At 33.8% G+C, this 21,135-nt stretch overlaps 1 protein-coding gene across 1 annotated transcript in view; it reads right to left on the reverse strand.

Annotated features, from left to right (window-relative positions):
* LOC148629626 (scavenger receptor cysteine-rich domain-containing protein DMBT1-like) overlaps positions 1-20,464 on the reverse strand; it is a 34,490-nt gene extending 14,026 nt beyond the window's left edge. Inside the window, exons 1-12 of the mRNA XM_088576481.1 lie at positions 20,341-20,464; positions 15,878-15,995; positions 11,210-11,527; positions 10,033-10,377; positions 8,864-9,208; positions 7,695-8,039; positions 6,526-6,870; positions 5,357-5,701; positions 4,188-4,532; positions 3,019-3,363; positions 1,850-2,194; positions 681-1,025 (exon numbers count right to left, since the gene is read on the reverse strand). Of these exons, the coding sequence (XP_088432607.1) occupies positions 681-1,025; positions 1,850-2,194; positions 3,019-3,363; positions 4,188-4,532; positions 5,357-5,701; positions 6,526-6,870; positions 7,695-8,039; positions 8,864-9,208; positions 10,033-10,377; positions 11,210-11,527; positions 15,878-15,935 (3,481 nt within the window). The 5' untranslated portion in view covers positions 15,936-15,995; positions 20,341-20,464. The remainder of the gene's footprint in view (positions 1-680; positions 1,026-1,849; positions 2,195-3,018; positions 3,364-4,187; positions 4,533-5,356; positions 5,702-6,525; positions 6,871-7,694; positions 8,040-8,863; positions 9,209-10,032; positions 10,378-11,209; positions 11,528-15,877; positions 15,996-20,340) is intronic.
* Between the last annotated feature and the right edge of the window lie 671 nt (positions 20,465-21,135).

The following is a 21,135-nucleotide window of genomic DNA, read 5'->3' on the forward strand; positions in this document are numbered from 1 at the left end:
GGTCAATTGGATGAGTGAGCTACATTGTATTGATATTGTACTGCAAGAAACGCAATTGCATTTTCAGAAACAAACATCAATTCATTCAAGAAAGTAGGTCATTTATAGAGATAGAGATATATTAGATCATCCGACGCACCTTCTTATAAATAAAAGCGAGTTTCTTCTAAAATGTAGAACACAATTAGCTTTGTGTTTGAGTTTTGCGCATTGGAACATTAATATGTGCGAATGTATTCTTGTCTTTCTCATATGTGGAAGAATTCTAAACAAATCTAATCGGATTGGTCTATGAGTAATGTTTAAGTAAAAGATAGCAATGGAACTGAGATTTTCCTGAAGCCGACAGAAATCCCGAAACAACACGCCCAATAATACAATGACGATAAACATCATGTTGCAAAATGAGAAATCGACTTGGCGCCATGACTCCCAGGTATACATTTTGTCTCTGACTTTCTATGACCAAGTCGATTTCCAAATGAGTCATCTTCGTTACTCAAGTGGACAATTTATTAATATAAAAACCGGTTTATGTCCATTGAAATCTTTCAGTCATTTACCAATCACACTTGACATTTCCCGATGCCAAATAATTTTCTTGGACAAAGAAGCGCTTGGCTTTAAGCAAGGGAAAATGAAGGATGTCAGCATAACATTGGCAATAATTTAATACTTACTTCCGTCTGTAGAGTTTGAATCATGCGTGAAGTTAGATTTGTCTGTGAAGTTGGACATGCATTCTACGGCAATATCGACCCCAGCATAACAATAGCTGTTTTCATAATGGGAACACTCGTTGATATCAGCTTCGAACCCGATACAGTTGATACTGAAACCCGATGAATGGTAGTTATAATCCCGTTGACGGCTTGTAGCTATGCCTTTGTTTCCCATTCCCATATGTTTACATACAACAGTAGCTGTCACGTCGTTCCAATAGTCATCACAAATAGTCGACCAGTTGCCAGAGTAAGTATTGAAGAACAAGACTCGACCTCCATCTCCAATCATAAGATCTATTTCTGAAAGGAATTACAAATCCAATGAACATCTGGTAAAACAATGAAATGATAAGAGCGTTGCTTTCTTCAATGAGTTGTAGTTATATGAATGTTTGTTATTGTATGTCGATATACATCATTGTTATTTTCAACTATTAACCAGATGTTCAATTGGATGAGTGAGCTACATTGTACTGATATTGTACTGCAAGAAAAGCAATTGCATTTTCAGAAACAAAAATCAAATCATTCAAGAAAGTAGGTCATTTATAGAGATAGAGATATATTAGATCATCCGACGCACCTTCTTATAAATAAAAGCGAGTTTCTTCTAGAATGTAGAACACAATTAGCTTTGTGTTTGAGTTTTGCGCATTGGAACATTAATATGTGCGAATGTATTCTTGTCTTTCTCATATGTGGAAGAATTCTAAACAAATCTAATCGGATTGGTCTATGAGTAATGTTTAAGTAAAAGATAGCAATTGAACTGAGATTTTCCTGAAGCCGACAGAAATCCCGAAACAACGCGCCCAATAATACAATGACGATAAACATCATGTTGCAAAATGAGAAATCGACTTGGCGCCATGACTCCCAGGTATACATTTTGTCTCTGACTTTCTATGACCAAGTCGATTTCCATATGAGTCATCTTCGTTACTCAAGTGGACAATTTATTAATATAAAAACCGGTTTATGTCCATTGAAATCTTTCAGTCATTTACCAATCACACTTGACATTTCCCGATGCCAAATAATTTTCTTGGACAAAGAAGCGCTTGGCTTTAAGCAAGGGAAAATGAAGGATGTCAGCATAACATTGGCAATAATTTAATACTTACTTCCGTCTGTAGAGTTTGAATCATGCGTGAAGTTAGATTTGTCTGTGAAGTTGGACATGCATTCTACGGCAATATCGACCCCAGCATAACAATAGCTGTTTTCATAATGGGAACACTCGTTGATATCAGCTTCGAACCCGATACAGTTGATACTGAAACCCGATGAATGGTAGTTATAATCCCGTTGACGGCTTGTAGCTATGCCTTTGTTTCCCATTCCCATATGTTTACATACAACAGTAGCTGTCACGTCGTTCCAATAGTCATCACAAATAGTCGACCAGTTGCCAGAGTAAGTATTAAAGAACAAGACTCGACCTCCATCTCCAATCATAAGATCTATTTCTGAAAGGAATTACAAATCCAATGAACATCTGGTAAAACAATGAAATGATAAGAGCGTTGTTTTCTTCAATGAATTGTAGTTATATGAGTCTTTGTTATTGTATGTCGATATACATCATTGTTATTTTCAACTATTAACCAGATGGTCAATTGGATGAGTGAGCTACATTGTATTGATATTGTACTGCAAGAAACGCAATTGCATTTTCAGAAACAAACATCAAATCATTCAAGAAAGTAGGTCATTTATAGAGATAGAGATATATTAGATCATCCGACGCACCTTCTTATAAATAAAAGCGAGTTTCTTCTAAAATGTAGAACACAATTAGCTTTGTGTTTGAGTTTTGCGTATTGGAACATTAATATGTGCGAATGTATTCTTGTCTTTCTCATATGTGGAAGAATTCTAAACAAATCTAATCGGATTGGTCTATGAGTAATGTTTAAGTAAAAGATAGCAATTGAACTGAGATTTTCCTGAAGCCGACAGAAATCCCGAAACAACGCGCCCAATAATACAATGACGATAAACATCATGTTGCAAAATGAGAAATCGACTTGGCGCCATGACTCCCAGGTATACATTTTGTCTCTGACTTTCTATGACCAAGTCGATTTCCAAATGAGTCATCTTCGTTACTCAAGTGGACAATTTATTAATATAAAAACCGGTTTATGTCCATTGAAATCTTTCAGTCATTTACCAATCACACTTGACATTTCCCGATGCCAAATAATTTTCTTGGACAAAGAAGCGCTTGGCTTTAAGCAAGGGAAAATGAAGGATGTCAGCATAACATTGGCAATAATTTAATACTTACTTCCGTCTGTAGAGTTTGAATCATGCGTGAAGTTAGATTTGTCTGTGAAGTTGGACATGCATTCTACGGCAATATCGACCCCAGCATAACAATAGCTGTTTTCATAATGGGAACACTCGTTGATATCAGCTTCGAACCCGATACAGTTGATACTGAAACCCGATGAATGGTAGTTATAATCCCGTTGACGGCTTGTAGCTATGCCTTTGTTGCCCATTCCCATATGTTTACATACAACAGTAGCTGTCACGTCGTTCCAATAGTCATCACAAATAGTCGACCAGTTGCCAGAGTAGGTATTAAAGAACAAGACTCGACCTCCATCTCCAATCATAAGATCTATTTCTGAAAGGAATTACAAATCCAATGAACATCTGGTAAAACAATGAAATGATAAGAGCGTTGCTTTCTTCAATGAGTTGTAGTTATATGAATGTTTGTTATTGTATGTCGATATACATCATTGTTATTTTCAACTATTGACCAGATGTTCAATTGGATGAGTGAGCTACATTGTATTGATATTGTACTGCAAGAAAAGCAATTGCATTTTCAGAAACAAAATTCAAATCATTCAAGAAAGTAGGTCATTTATAGAGATAGAGATATATTAGATCATCCGACGCACCTTCTTATAAATAAAAGCGAGTTTCTTCTAAAATGTAGAACACAATTAGCTTTGTGTTTGAGTTTTGCGCATTGGAACATTAATATGTGCGAATGTATTCTTGTCTTTCTCATATGTGGAAGAATTCTAAACAAATCTAATCAGATTGGTCTATGAGTAATGTTTAAGTAAAAGATAGCAATTGAACTGAGATTTTCCTGAAGCCGACAGAAATCCCGAAACAACGCGCCCAATAATACAATGACGATAAACATCATGTTGCAAAATGAGAAATCGAGTTGGCGCCATGACTCCCAGGTATACATTTTGTCTCTGACTTTCTATGACCAAGTCGATTTCCAAATGAGTCATCTTCGTTACTCAAGTGGACAATTTATTAATATAAAAACCGGTTTATGTCCATTGAAATCTTTCAGTCATTTACCAATCACACTTGACATTTCCCGATGCCAAATAATTTTCTTGGACAAAGAAGCGCTTGGCTTTAAGCAAGGGAAAATGAAGGATGTCAGCATAACATTGGCAATAATTTAATACTTACTTCCGTCTGTAGAGTTTGAATCATGCGTGAAGTTAGATTTGTCTGTGAAGTTGGACATGCATTCTACGGCAATATCGACCCCAGCATAACAATAGCTGTTTTCATAATGGGAACACTCGTTGATATCAGCTTCGAACCCGATACAGTTGATACTGAAACCCGATGAATGGTAGTTATAATCCCGTTGACGGCTTGTAGCTATGCCTTTGTTTCCCATTCCCATATGTTTACATACAACAGTAGCTGTCACGTCGTTCCAATAGTCATCACAAATAGTCGACCAGTTGCCAGAGTAAGTATTAAAGAACAAGACTCGACCTCCATCTCCAATCATAAGATCTATTTCTGAAAGGAATTACAAATCCAATGAACATCTGGTAAAACAATGAAATGATAAGAGCGTTGTTTTCGTCAATGAATTGTAGTTATATGAGTCTTTGTTATTGTATGTCGATATACATCATTGTTATTTTCAACTATTAACCAGATGGTCAATTGGATGAGTGAGCTACATTGTATTGATATTGTACTGCAAGAAACGCAATTGCATTTTCAGAAACAAACATCAAATCATTCAAGAAAGTAGGTCATTTATAGAGATAGAGATATATTAGATCATCCGACGCACCTTCTTATAAATAAAAGCGAGTTTCTTCTAAAATGTAGAACACAATTAGCTTTGTGTTTGAGTTTTGCGTATTGGAACATTAATATGTGCGAATGTATTCTTGTCTTTCTCATATGTGGAAGAATTCTAAACAAATCTAATCGGATTGGTCTATGAGTAATGTTTAAGTAAAAGATAGCAATTGAACTGAGATTTTCCTGAAGCCGACAGAAATCCCGAAACAACGCGCCCAATAATACAATGACGATAAACATCATGTTGCAAAATGAGAAATCGACTTGGCGCCATGACTCCCAGGTATACATTTTGTCTCTGACTTTCTATGACCAAGTCGATTTCCAAATGAGTCATCTTCGTTACTCAAGTGGACAATTTATTAATATAAAAACCGGTTTATGTCCATTGAAATCTTTCAGTCATTTACCAATCACACTTGACATTTCCCGATGCCAAATAATTTTCTTGGACAAAGAAGCGCTTGGCTTTAAGCAAGGGAAAATGAAGGATGTCAGCATAACATTGGCAATAATTTAATACTTACTTCCGTCTGTAGAGTTTGAATCATGCGTGAAGTTAGATTTGTCTGTGAAGTTGGACATGCATTCTACGGCAATATCGACCCCAGCATAACAATAGCTGTTTTCATAATGGGAACACTCGTTGATATCAGCTTCGAACCCGATACAGTTGATACTGAAACCCGATGAATGGTAGTTATAATCCCGTTGACGGCTTGTAGCTATGCCTTTGTTTCCCATTCCCATATGTTTACATACAACAGTAGCTGTCACGTCGTTCCAATAGTCATCACAAATAGTCGACCAGTTGCCAGAGTAAGTATTAAAGAACAAGACTCGACCTCCATCTCCAATCATAAGATCTATTTCTGAAAGGAATTACAAATCCAATGAACATCTGGTAAAACAATGAAATGATAAGAGCGTTGCTTTCTTCAATGAGTTGTAGTTATATGAATGTTTGTTATTGTATGTCGATATACATCATTGTTATTTTCAACTATTAACCAGATGTTCAATTGGATGAGTGAGCTACATTGTACTGATATTGTACTGCAAGAAAAGCAATTGCATTTTCAGAAACAAACATCAAATCATTCAAGAAAGTAGGTCATTTATAGAGATAGAGATATATTAGATCATCCGACGCACCTTCTTATAAATAAAAGCGAGTTTCTTCTAAAATGTAGAACACAATTAGCTTTGTGTTTGAGTTTTGCGCATTGGAACATTAATATGTGCGAATGTATTCTTGTCTTTCTCATATGTGGAAGAATTCTAAACAAATCTAATCGGATTGGTCTATGAGTAATGTTTAAGTAAAAGATAGCAATTGAACTGAGATTTTCCTGAAGCCGACAGAAATCCCGAAACAACGCGCCCAATAATACAATGACGATAAACATCATGTTGCAAAATGAGAAATCGACTTGGCGCCATGACTCCCAGGTATACATTTTGTCTCTGACTTTCTATGACCAAGTCGATTTCCAAATGAGTCATCTTCGTTACTCAAGTGGACAATTTATTAATATAAAAACCGGTTTATGTCCATTGAAATCTTTCAGTCATTTACCAATCACACTTGACATTTCCCGATGCCAAATAATTTTCTTGGACAAAGAAGCGCTTGGCTTTAAGCAAGGGAAAATGAAGGATGTCAGCATAACATTGGCAATAATTTAATACTTACTTCCGTCTGTAGAGTTTGAATCATGCGTGAAGTTAGATTTGTCTGTGAAGTTGGACATGCATTCTACGGCAATATCGACCCCAGCATAACAATAGCTGTTTTCATAATGGGAACACTCGTTGATATCAGCTTCGAACCCGATACAGTTGATACTGAAACCCGATGAATGGTAGTTATAATCCCGTTGACGGCTTGTAGCTATGCCTTTGTTTCCCATTCCCATATGTTTACATACAACAGTAGCTGTCACGTCGTTCCAATAGTCATCACAAATAGTCGACCAGTTGCCAGAGTAAGTATTAAAGAACAAGACTCGACCTCCATCTCCAATCATAAGATCTATTTCTGAAAGGAATTACAAATCCAATGAACATCTGGTAAAACAATGAAATGATAAGAGCGTTGCTTTCTTCAATGAGTTGTAGTTATATGAATGTTTGTTATTGTATGTCGATATACATCATTGTTATTTTCAACTATTAACCAGATGTTCAATTGGATGAGTGAGCTACATTGTACTGATATTGTACTGCAAGAAAAGCAATTGCATTTTCAGAAACAAACATCAAATCATTCAAGAAAGTAGGTCATTTATAGAGATAGAGATATATTAGATCATCCGACGCACCTTCTTATAAATAAAAGCGAGTTTCTTCTAAAATGTAGAACACAATTAGCTTTGTGTTTGAGTTTTGCGCATTGGAACATTAATATGTGCGAATGTATTCTTGTCTTTCTCATATGTGGAAGAATTCTAAACAAATCTAATCGGATTGGTCTATGAGTAATGTTTAAGTAAAAGATAGCAATTGAACTGAGATTTTCCTGAAGCCGACAGAAATCCCGAAACAACGCGCCCAATAATACAATGACGATAAACATCATGTTGCAAAATGAGAAATCGACTTGGCGCCATGACTCCCAGGTATACATTTTGTCTCTGACTTTCTATGACCAAGTCGATTTCCATATGAGTCATCTTCGTTACTCAAGTGGACAATTTATTAATATAAAAACCGGTTTATGTCCATTGAAATCTTTCAGTCATTTACCAATCACACTTGACATTTCCCGATGCCAAATAATTTTCTTGGACAAAGAAGCGCTTGGCTTTAAGCAAGGGAAAATGAAGGATGTCAGCATAACATTGGCAATAATTTAATACTTACTTCCGTCTGTAGAGTTTGAATCATGCGTGAAGTTAGATTTGTCTGTGAAGTTGGACATGCATTCTACGGCAATATCGACCCCAGCATAACAATAGCTGTTTTCATAATGGGAACACTCGTTGATATCAGCTTCGAACCCGATACAGTTGATACTGAAACCCGATGAATGGTAGTTATAATCCCGTTGACGGCTTGTAGCTATGCCTTTGTTTCCCATTCCCATATGTTTACATACAACAGTAGCTGTCACGTCGTTCCAATAGTCATCACAAATAGTCGACCAGTTGCCAGAGTAAGTATTAAAGAACAAGACTCGACCTCCATCTCCAATCATAAGATCTATTTCTGAAAGGAATTACAAATCCAATGAACATCTGGTAAAACAATGAAATGATAAGAGCGTTGCTTTCTTCAATGAGTTGTAGTTATATGAATGTTTGTTATTGTATGTCGATATACATCATTGTTATTTTCAACTATTAACCAGATGTTCAATTGGATGAGTGAGCTACATTGTACTGATATTGTACTGCAAGAAAAGCAATTGCATTTTCAGAAACAAACATCAAATCATTCAAGAAAGTAGGTCATTTATAGAGATAGAGATATATTAGATCATCCGACGCACCTTCTTATAAATAAAAGCGAGTTTCTTCTAAAATGTAGAACACAATTAGCTTTGTGTTTGAGTTTTGCGCATTGGAACATTAATATGTGCGAATGTATTCTTGTCTTTCTCATATGTGGAAGAATTCTAAACAAATCTAATCGGATTGGTCTATGAGTAATGTTTAAGTAAAAGATAGCAATTGAACTGAGATTTTCCTGAAGCCGACAGAAATCCCGAAACAACGCGCCCAATAATACAATGACGATAAACATCATGTTGCAAAATGAGAAATCGACTTGGCGCCATGACTCCCAGGTATACATTTTGTCTCTGACTTTCTATGACCAAGTCGATTTCCATATGAGTCATCTTCGTTACTCAAGTGGACAATTTATTAATATAAAAACCGGTTTATGTCCATTGAAATCTTTCAGTCATTTACCAATCACACTTGACATTTCCCGATGCCAAATAATTTTCTTGGACAAAGAAGCGCTTGGCTTTAAGCAAGGGAAAATGAAGGATGTCAGCATAACATTGGCAATAATTTAATACTTACTTCCGTCTGTAGAGTTTGAATCATGCGTGAAGTTAGATTTGTCTGTGAAGTTGGACATGCATTCTACGGCAATATCGACCCCAGCATAACAATAGCTGTTTTCATAATGGGAACACTCGTTGATATCAGCTTCGAACCCGATACAGTTGATACTGAAACCCGATGAATGGTAGTTATAATCCCGTTGACGGCTTGTAGCTATGCCTTTGTTTCCCATTCCCATATGTTTACATACAACAGTAGCTGTCACGTCGTTCCAATAGTCATCACAAATAGTCGACCAGTTGCCAGAGTAAGTATTAAAGAACAAGACTCGACCTCCATCTCCAATCATAAGATCTATTTCTGAAAGGAATTACAAATCCAATGAACATCTGGTAAAACAATGAAATGATAAGAGCGTTGCTTTCTTCAATGAGTTGTAGTTATATGAATGTTTGTTATTGTATGTCGATATACATCATTGTTATTTTCAACTATTAACCAGATGTTCAATTGGATGAGTGAGCTACATTGTACTGATATTGTACTGCAAGAAAAGCAATTGCATTTTCAGAAACAAAAATCAAATCATTCAAGAAAGTAGGTCATTTATAGAGATAGAGATATATTAGATCATCCAACGTACCTTCTTATAAATAAAAGCGAGTTTCTTCTAAAATGTAGAACACAATTAGCTTTGTGTTTGAGTTTTGCGCATTGGAACATTAATATGTGCGAATGTATTCTTGTCTTTCTCATATGTGGAAGAATTCTAAACAAATCTAATCGGATTGGTCTATGAGTAATGTTTAAGTAAAAGATAGCAATTGAACTGAGATTTTCCTGAAGCCGACAGAAATCCCGAAACAACGCGCCCAATAATACAATGACGATAAACATCATGTTGCAAAATGAGAAATCGACTTGGCGCCATGACTCCCAGGTATACATTTTGTCTCTGACTTTCTATGACCAAGTCGATTTCCAAATGAGTCATCTTCGTTACTCAAGTGGACAATTTATTAATATAAAAACCGGTTTATGTCCATTGAAATCTTTCAGTCATTTACCAATCACACTTGACATTTCCCGATGCCAAATAATTTTCTTGGACAAAGAAGCGCTTGGCTTTAAGCAAAGGAAAATGAAGGATGTCAGCATAACATTGGCAATAATTTGATACTTACTTCCGTCTGTAGAGTTTGAATCATGCGTGAAGTTAGATTTGTCTGTGAAGTTGGACATGCATTCTACGGCAATATCGACCCCAGCATAACAATAGCTGTTTTCATAATGGGAACACTCGTTGATATCAGCTTCGAACCCGATACAGTTGATACTGAAACCCGATGAATGGTAGTTATAATCCCGTTGACGGCTTGTAGCTATGCCTTTGTTTCCCATTCCCATATGTTTACATACAACAGTAGCTGTCACGTCGTTCCAATAGTCATCACAAATAGTCGACCAGTTGCCAGAGTAAGTATTAAAGAACAAGACTCGACCTCCATCTCCAATCATAAGATCTATTTCTGAAAGGAATTACAAATCAATTGAACATCAGATATAACAATGGAATGATAGTGGTGTAACTTTTTCCAATCTTCAGGGTTATGTTGCTACAAGATTGAAGTCATCACTACAGAAGTTTTATGGTCGTCAACATGAACTCGTGGATCGTTATGGTGTATCCATCTGCACCATGAAAACTGATTTATTCAACGGGTCATAGTTTTCCTTTCCTCGTTTGTCTACCCGGCCTTGACTTTTTATGAGCAACTTGGCGGGTGTTTCTAGAAAAGCAGAGAACGCTTACCCTGCTGGTGCACCTGGTTCATGCTCCCAGTTTTTACTGGAGTCCGAGTTGCTCATTTGCTTTTGTTACTTTATGTTCTTTGTTGTGTATGTCTGTTTTCCATGTCTGGTCTTTGTACCTGGATTACATTCTTTTGATTACCCTATAACCTTGGTTCCCTTGATTAATCTTTCTATCTCCAATCCTTAGTTTGATTACTTTATTTCGATTTTTAAAGTGCCTATGTTTTCAATTGTTTTTGTTTTAATTTTAGATAGGCGGTGTTCTGGCCTTTTTTTTAACAAAATTTAAGTTGTTGACATGAAACTTACTTGGAAATATTTTTGACTGAACATTTGAACCTAAACTTGATACATTATGATTGACATTTTGAATTAAAAAATTGATTGTATGTTTGAACATCTTTTACATGGTAGTGTGTACACATTTTGTTATGTAATTTGATTAACGAAAATCTGAAAGATACTTTCTTAGGTTCATTTTTTTAATTGGGATACGAAGAAACAGGTACTTTAGGATATTATTGTTTTAGTATTAAGTGTGCATACTTGTATTATTGCTGTCTCTACCATTGTTTTGGAAACACTCCGCAACAGCGTCTCTGATGTAAAAACACGAAGATTCATAGTATGAACACTCGTTTATGTTGGCTTCAGTCCCATAACAACTTATTGAAACTTCTTTTGAACTGTATGTATAATCTCTGGATGCAGTACTTGCAATTCCTTTATCCCCCATTCCGGTATGTCTACACAAGACCGTCGCAGACTGGTCATTCCACCCATCATCACATATTGTTGACCAATTACCAGAAATGTCATCAACTATGAGAACTCGTCCATCTGGTGCGATGTTTGCCACTAGCCCTTAACGATATAAATACTCATCTTGAATCTTTGACTACTTTTTTTTAAGTAAGATATATAGGTATGATTCATTAAGGTTTGAATTTGTTTTAAATATAAATGAATCAAAACAAAACAAGCTGCTCAAATAACTACAGAACTAAAAACATTTAAGATGCTGTCTAGTAAAAAACAGCAAAATTCTATAATTTGAAAGGTACAACATAATTTTTCCCACAGTTTCTTGTTCACATTTTATATTTATGTCAATAGTATAAAGATTTTAATCGACTGTGAATGGCTCCGAAAAGTTCTCTAACAAAGCAACCAAACTTTGAACAAAATGTAGCTTTATCTCCATTTTTTTAAAATGCTTTCTTTTAATAAATGTATCTTTAATCGCTGCCGTTAATGAAAAACTAACATTTTGCTTTGGGAAATAATGTATTTGTAATATGAAATATTTTTTTTTATGAGAAACAAAATTTGTCTTGTGCTACCCACTGTTTGGTTTTTGCATGGACACTGTCTTTATGTTGTGAAAAATTACTTTAAAAAGAAATAGAACTATGAAGCCTAATCCAACACGGTGAAATTTTATTTTCCCATGAAACTGGTTCAAATAGTGCTTACGGGAGAATACCCCTTGAAATGCATGTATACCATACCGCAATTTGTTCTTGTATTTAGAAATGGTGTTCCAAATTATATTTCTGATTGAAGTATTTCTAACTAGTCTATGGGAGTGGAAAAAATTAATGAAAAAACACTTTCATATTTTTGTTCAAAAGCAAATCTTAAGACAAAAGCAATGTTGAAGTTTTATTAGACTCAACCTTTGTACTTAAATTAACTTGTATAGCTCTTTTGAATCGTCAAAGAAGTAATTAATTTTAAAAATGTCTTTGTACTTTGCTTTGATTTAGTCTTTTGTTTATTTTAATTATGTTACACTGCAAAAAAATCAAAACTTTGGTCAACACAAAATACTGTCATATGTTATTTTCTTTTACATCGGTTGTATCTTGCACGCAAATAGGGTATTTCAAGACATTTAAAAGCAATAAGTAATTTTTAAACATTGTTAACTGACCAGGTCATCCGAATCTATAAGGAATTCAAGTTTTATAATTCAAAATACTACTGAAACACAATTATCGACAAGAAGACGTTAATTTCTTTTTTTTTGATAGTTTGAGGTTCTTTTTGTTTTGGTCACTTTTATTGAAATTATGTTTGCCTGTCCTTAAACAGTCTGAGACAGACCCGAAAATTTCCTCGCTAGTGTCGTGAAGGTAACGTTTAGAATGACATCCCGCTGTCTTGATTCTAGATGAAATAAATTGCAGAGGATAATTGCAATCACAAATCCCATAACATAGTATATATCATTTTGAGTTATAAAATCACGAAAACTCAAATTATGGAATGCACCTTAATTAACTGTGTATAAAATGTCAGTAATAGTATAATTTTAATGTAAAATTAGTAAAAAGATGTGTCCCATTTTTCTAAATCCTGAACAAAAATATAACCAATTTGGTGAACTTACATCTTTACAAATAAAATATCATATTATATTTTTAAACATTACCAATAACTGACTTGGAGGTGGATTTACGTCATAAATAATTAAAACCCAGGGAAAAAAGTAGTCCGCTATTTTAAATGTATATCAAGGTTTTTTACTCTTTTGTTCACTGACTTTGGTCAACAACATGAATAAAGTTAACAATATTGTGTTTTGAATAAGTTTTGAATATCTTCTCTTCATTTTTATAAAATTTTTAAGAAGAAAAAAAGGTACATAAACATAAAGAAACATCAAAATACATGTCCGAAACGTGAAAAAAAATTAAAAACAGGAGTGAACGGTATGCATTTCCTGCCTGCCTACAACACTCGTGACATTGCAAGTGAGTAAAATCCCATAAGAATCTAGATACAATAAAATAACTCCCCGATACAAATTGTTAATGCGGATCCACAAAGAGAAGGGAGCAACCCGTGGTGCGTTTCATCCTTTGGTAATATCAGTTAATTTAACAATATAAATGAAATGAATGAAAATTATCCCGCAAAAGTGTCCATTAAAAAGTTCATTTTTCAAAAATAATATTTAGGTCAATTGCTTATTTTAACTATCATACTGGCGCCAACTAGTACTAATACGACCAGCGAATTGATAAGACATTTGCAACAGCAACTCTGCACTAGAACTCTAACAAATGGACTTCTGGAACAGGGTTATGTTGCTACAAGATTGAAGTCATCACTACAGAGGTTCTATGGTCGTCATAATGAACTCGTGGATCGTTATGGTGTATCCATCTGCACCATGAAAACTGATTTATTCGACGGGTCATACGTTTCCTTTCCTCGTTTGTCTACCCCGGATTTTTATGAGCAACTCGGCGGGTGTTTCTAGAAAAGCAGAGGACGCTTACCCTACCGGTGCATCTGGTCCATGCTCCCAGTTTTTAGTGGAGTTGCTCATTTGCTTTTGTTACTTTGTATGTTTGATTTTAGTTACTGTATGTTCTTTTTTGTGTATATTTGTTTTCCATGTCTGGTCTTTGTCCCTGGATTACATTCTTTTGATTACCGCTATAACATTGGTTCTCTTGATTACTCTTAAATAAATCCTTGAACATTTCTAAATAAGAATGACTAAACGGTTGTACTGAATTGTATCCAAATAAAACATAAAAATATTATTGTGAAATGTGAATTAACTGATGGTTTGAACTTGAAAAGAGTTTTTTTTTCCAAATGTCATAAAATACCACTATTCCAAGAATGAGGCCAATCTTTTAATATCTTAATTTGTTACTACATATACTAACTTCTAATTTTTTGCCCCTAAAACTTATTTTGAATTCTAAGGCACGATTATGACTGTTTTATAACGATAAAACGAAAACCATTGCTGACGTATCATGGAGTTATAAAGATATATCAATAACCTACACAATGCAATTCGAGACAATGAAACACTGGTTATCATGCTGTGTGTTAGCTGCGTCTCTGCATTATTCATTTAGACGGGACAAATGTAAATATAATGTACGTTGTCCACTCATGATCGATCTGTTCCTAAACTCGTATATAGCTATTCATTTTACAAGGGCTATAACAGAAAAAGAGATGCGAGTCCTTCAATTTCATATTCCGTTATGTAGATGGTGTATTATCTCCGAATAATCCTAGATTCAAGGATTAATTGCATCTAATCTACTCAAACGAACTTGAAATTTAAAAGACAACTGATCTGCATCAATCGTAGGCCTTTACTTGTACATCGACAATACAGGTCGTTTGGATTCGAAATTTTATGACAAACTTGATGATTATGACTTCCCAATTGTAACATTCCCCTTTCTTACTGGCAATGTACCAACATCTCCGGACTATGGAGTATACATTTCACAGCAGTTCCGTTACTGTCGAACCTGTGATATGTACAATATGACTTTCTGTGTAGAGCACGATATTGTCAAATACACATTGCAATCAAGAGTGCGTTCAACCTTTCTTAATATCATCCTTACAGAAGTTTTATGGTTGTCATCACAATTTGACCGATATGAAGTTGCTTTCTCACAGATAAGACAAGATTAATCTTCAATTACTTTCCACGTCACACCGGATTGACAACCTATCGGAAATTACACTAACTAGCTGCAATGGTGTAGGATCTAGGCCACATAGTTCACTACGATATTGGAAACTGCACAATTTTTATTAGACTATTACCGGAGTTCTCTTCTTTTTCATATATGTTTTTCTTTTTTTTTACATACTGAATTGCCCCTTTTATATTATTATTATTATTATTATTATTATTATTATTATTATTATTATTATAAATACATATTTTTTTAATTCACTCCTTCACACGCTATATTTTTGCATGCGCAAAAGATGTAAATCAAGTAGTAATATCCTTTTTTTTCATATTGTTTTTGTATGTGTTTATAAGCCATGTTGGTTGTGGAAATGATTTTATTAAGTTGGGATCCTTTTTGTTCCTGTTCGAACAGTAAAATGTGTTTAAACAAAATCTGATCAAACGCATTTGCAACATGGTGGATGCCACTGGTGGCGCAGGATGTGCTTACCCTTTCTGGAGGAGCATGTTTTGTCATTACCAGTTTTTTTTTGTCGGAGTTTCGTCTCGTTCTTCTTGTCTTTAGTTTTTATATGTTATCTATTTCATTCGGTACGGTACATCAAAGACCGTTTTTGTTTCCTGTTGGCACATTCTGGTTTATTATCTCGCCAATACTCCCCAAGATGTAAATTTCAAATTTGAACGAAAGGTCTTATTGATGTATTTACAACCAAATAGATCATTTATTTCCTACATACCTCCTTGGCCATTACAAACACAAATCCCTGCCGCCAGCAGCAGGTAAAGAAAAATCATCACTTGCTAAGTCGACTTCTGTTGCAAAACCTTTCACAAAGAACAGGTAACCGAAAAATTCTGAAAGAGCAAATGAAACAATGTAGGTATGAAAGTTCAAAATTAATGACAATTAAATGGTTTTATAGAACAGAGGGAAATTGGTTGATACAGGTACTTAGCTGTCCTATTTCTTCCGAGAAAAAACCAACAACATTGTGATTTTATATGACCGCAAAACCTTTTTGGTCATATAATGATATCACTCGTCATCGTCGATGTTGGTACCCATTAACTTTAGTTTATTTACGACAACTTGAGTAAAACTTAACACATCGTGTTTTTGTTTGTTTTTTGTTTATTTGTTTTTTGTTTGTTTTTTGGTTTTGTTTTTGTTTTTTTTTCAATTTCAACACTTTGTTCCTAGGGACTATTTCGGAGTTAAAGAGTACAAAACTGGGTCAAACCCAAAAATATCATTTTCATATTTGGTTCGATATCATTTGTTTTATATTGGATTCAATATGAAAATCCCAGCTTGCGTTTTTTAATCAGAATACAGATATCTCTTACCGTTTCCGTGTTATAAGGGATTGAAGGGGCCGCTTTTATAAATTTTTGGGCAGATTTCGTAATTTGTTTTCTTGATTAAATCTCTTAAAGATTTTTTCTACTTTTTTTTGGATATCTCTTAATTACCATTTTCGAGTTAAAAAGGGCAATGGTTCGATTTTGAAAATTTTTAGTCAAATTCAACATATGTGCTATTTTGTTTCCAAACCAGTTATTGTGCCCATATTGAACTGTGTCCAAACTGTTCCCATTTGTTCAGGGTTCGACTACTGCGGTCGTATTATGCTGCGTTCCACGAAGCTCTTTATTTCATACTGATATGGATTAACATGGATCTATTCTATAACAATGGAAATTTAGAAATTATCGAAAAAAAATGATAACAATTATCAGAATTACATTGGAGTAAGTTGGAGATTGTATCGTATCATAGAATCCTGGGTCCCTTGATTACTCGTATATTGTAGTTCCTTTAACTAATTTGACAAACACTTTTAATCTGGTCGATTTAAAAATGGTTGGACATTGATTTAATCGTGGTAAAATGCATGATGATGTACTCTAAATATTTACACAGTAAGGATTTTCATTTTTTGTTTGCCCTGATAACGAAGTTGGAAAAACCATGAGTGGAATAAAGGATCAGCAAACCGTAACTTGAAATGTTTGCCTTCGTAGGTGGCCACATGCATGTTCAGTCTAGTTTGAATTTTGAAAGGCTATTTTTATTCTTATGCTTTAAAATGGTGTGTGGGTTTCAGAAATGGGCGTATGCATGAGGACTAAGAAAGATATTGTTGAGTGAATTATATTCGGCTATATGATATGTATAATGACCAGACCAGCATCAACTCATACCACATTAATTTGCGAAAATTAAATAGAAATTAAGTTCTAATTGTGGGTACACATTTCTTATCGCTATCGAAGTTTTCTTCCACCAAGATTTCATAGTATTTGAAATATGTTTGACAGTGAAAAAAGTCAAATAATCTGCTGAAGTCTATGACAAGGATACTATATCTGTTTATCTACAAATTGAAATGACCTTCGATAGTGATCAACCAAACGGATTTTGGACTTTTGGTAATAAAGCCATGGAGCTTTGCTTGCAACTCATTACAGCACATGCTGTAATACAATGGGACAAGCTAGGAAAACATGATGTCTTTAAAAGTTTTACAAAGCAAGTGAACTAAAGATTTAGCAGCTGGGCAAATCTAATGAATGGAAAATAAAAAATGAAAATTGTGTCGGATACCAAAGAAACAGATAATGACTACTGTTGCCCTCTCCAATAATCAGTAATTGGTAACAAGCAAAATGCAACTTGGAAGAGAATATTGACTACTGTTTTACAAATTTTGTCTTGTATGAATAACAAAAACCTGCATCAGAACTCTTATGGCCACTATGGAAGTGGTAGGTTTAGCTAGCCAAAAAAAAGAACAAAAACAAAAACAAAAACAAAACCAAAAAAAACCTGATTTTACCTATAATTTCTCTTTGAAATTCCTATACCAAATCAAGAACATATTGGCTATACTTTCATTTTTATCGATTTATACATTACTTTGGAAGTTCGTGAATAATTTAATATATCCCTCTAATTTATGACCACGAGTTTGGTAAGTTTGTTATTACTTTCATATCCTGCAAGATATTTACCAGTTCCTTTAATTTATCATATAAATGTGATAAACAACTTTGACCATTTTGTTTTGTGAAAGTGTTTTAACTAAGTTTTTGACAATAGAGTTTACAAACTCGAACTCCATAAACTTTTGGTAAGAAATGGTGTGATGAATTACTCAATGGAAAATTATTTGTTACAGCATAGTAATTAGATTGTACACAATTTTCTAAGCAAAATACATTTGCCAAATCGTGCAATACAATCATACGACTGATTCAAATTAAATATCACAAACTCCAATTACATGTAAATGTCTTAGTTTATTTGTTTGCTTGTTAAATTTATACCCCAACTTGAAAAGCTGGTAGGGGTATAAAGTGATCACGATGTCCGTTCGGGACATCCGTTCCCATTTTTAATCCCAAACTCCTCACAAATCTGACAAAACTCTCACACGATGCCACTGAGCACATTTTGAGCGGGCAGATTTTCTTGTTTGCTATACAATAGTTCATAATCGTATTGTATGACCATTTGTGATTCTTGAAGGGATCGAATATTTCAACATTATTCAAATATGAAGAATAATAGGATGGGAATAGTATATAGAAATCATTCACTAAATTTTGAATGTAGATTAAATATGGTATATTCTGAAATTAACTTTGGGGAAATGAACAAAAGAAAATTGATGATGGGAAATAGATACAAGTTTGTTCACATCCTTTTACTACTAAAATTGTTGAGAAACAATAACATCACAAACCTTTCTTACCTTCAATGTTGTCGTATCCTATGTTACAAATGTTTCAAAATATGTTAAGTGTTCAAAATTCTTTATATTATTGAACGACTTTAATGGATAAATGTTTAATAAAGTTGAAAACTTCCATCGTTTTAGTGCGATCAAATATCATAGAAAGTTTCTAAAAATGTGCAAAAAAAGTTGTACTACGATGCAAATCTTAAACCGAAATCCTTACATGCTTTAAAACTCATTATCTTCATATTCTCTTATCAAATAAAACAAAATATAACTTATTAAAGTCTTCTTTTCTTATTTTTACTGTGATCCTCCTTAAACCGTTCAACAATTAGCAATTTCAAAATAGAGTTTTCTGTAGTATCGTGAATGCTTAAAATTTATGGGCTTCCACCCTAAAACTTAATTGTCATTGATATACAGTAATCCAACAATAGTCATTTCTCAGTAGTGCTGTTTATGTCGAGATTTAGACAATTTGAACTTTTTGCCCACCATTAAAAGATTGCGTTTCAAAAATTTCTCACTAATCCTCTATATATGTAATTGATCTATTAAGAAAAGGTACTGAAATAACTCTTCCTTAATCTAAGCCAAAGTTTAATAGATACTTAGTAGATAATTAATTGGACATTTCTGAATATTTATCAAAGGGCAATTATTTTGTGATTTTTTTTTCATTTTAGAAATGCAATACTTTCCGAGAAAATGATGTATATGGAAATAGAAAAGGTACATTTATTTGATCCAGTTGAAATATTCAACACAAACTAATTTCATGAACTCATAAAGGTTTATTACTATTCTTTTAAGCTTCATTAGTATAGTTGTAAAACATGAATAAAATAAAATGCAGAATTTTTTGTCGACAATAAAATTTTGATTATTTCTTTGACTAAATCAAAACGAGCAGATAATCAATGCAAAGTTTTTTTGCGAAAAATCACAATATTTTAACACCCCCCACCCCCTCACAAAAAATCAGTATAGTAATTCATCAACAATTATAATTTCTTCCACAGCAGACTTGAGTTGGAATATGCATTTTATATGATACGCAAAACATACTTTGTTTAATTATTCACGATTAAATCAAGTGAAAGCACATAAACTACAAAGCAGCAATATCATTACTGTGTTCATGTTCCCCATGGGTTTTTAGTTCATTTTTTTTTGTTTGACTTAGGATGACTGGACAAAATTTTGAAGTTCAAGACAGCAAATGATAAAGCATTCGTGTGGTTTTGATAATTCATGATTTTGCGAAGAAAAAAAATAGTCGATATCTATCATTTTTATCAAAATGATCAATGTAAGTTTTAAAACGTTATGAAATAAAGTTAGAGTGATAATGTGCACCAGATAAAGTAACAAAGATAAAGTACCAAAACTTTAACAAAATCGAATATTAAAGATCTTAGCATACGACTTATCATATATTTTACCCGTCTTACCTGCTGCTGTGCTGAATAATAACCGAAATATTCCCACCGAAAAAAAAACTTTAAAAATGTTGAGGACTTTTTTAAATGCCTTTAACCACAAAACTGTAATTATCACGACACTCCATGGTTTCAAATGTACAAACAAATTTCATACGATTGTGAAATGATTTTTAAAGTAAGAAATTGATCATTGAAATATGTTGTCTTCAATAGTTGCACCATCTTAATATTTTAGAACAATGCATAAAAAATTATATTATACTGAACAAAACAGTTTGTCTGTATTGGTATTTACAGTTATAAGGCACTGAACATTTTAACCTGGGGATGGCTGGGAATTGATGTCGGATAAGATTTTTTTTCGCGCAAGCTAAAAAAATCTATCTTGTGAAGTAATGAGAAAATTTTGACTCTTTATTTTATTCTTCATAATTGGGAGCGTTTATTTCTCTGTTCGAAAAGATCCCTGCCCCCTACCCCCTTCGTCAATAAAATGGCCTAAATGTTTAGTGCTTAATATATAGACTTGAATGTTTTAATGCCTGTGCAATAATGATATTTCTCAACGGTTGTTACATTTTCCACACTTTTTCTAAACTAAAACTTAATTGTTCAATTAATGATATAAGTTGAACGTGGAATTGTATATGCAAAGAATGAATTCAAGCAAAATAAGATGGCAAAGACATGTCAACTTCATTATGTGCTACTAGTTTTGTTCCGATCATCTCCTATAAAATCTGTAAAACTGGACCTTTAAACTCAAGTTAACAATGTCGTGAAAGACAGAAAATAAAAGGAAAT

The sequence above is a fragment of the Perna viridis genome, chromosome 1, assembly GCF_037379345.1.
Source record: "Perna viridis isolate PV_CMFRI_1.1 ecotype Kerala chromosome 1, ASM3737934v1, whole genome shotgun sequence".
In the NCBI taxonomy this organism is placed as follows: Eukaryota; Metazoa; Mollusca; class Bivalvia; order Mytilida; family Mytilidae; genus Perna; species Perna viridis.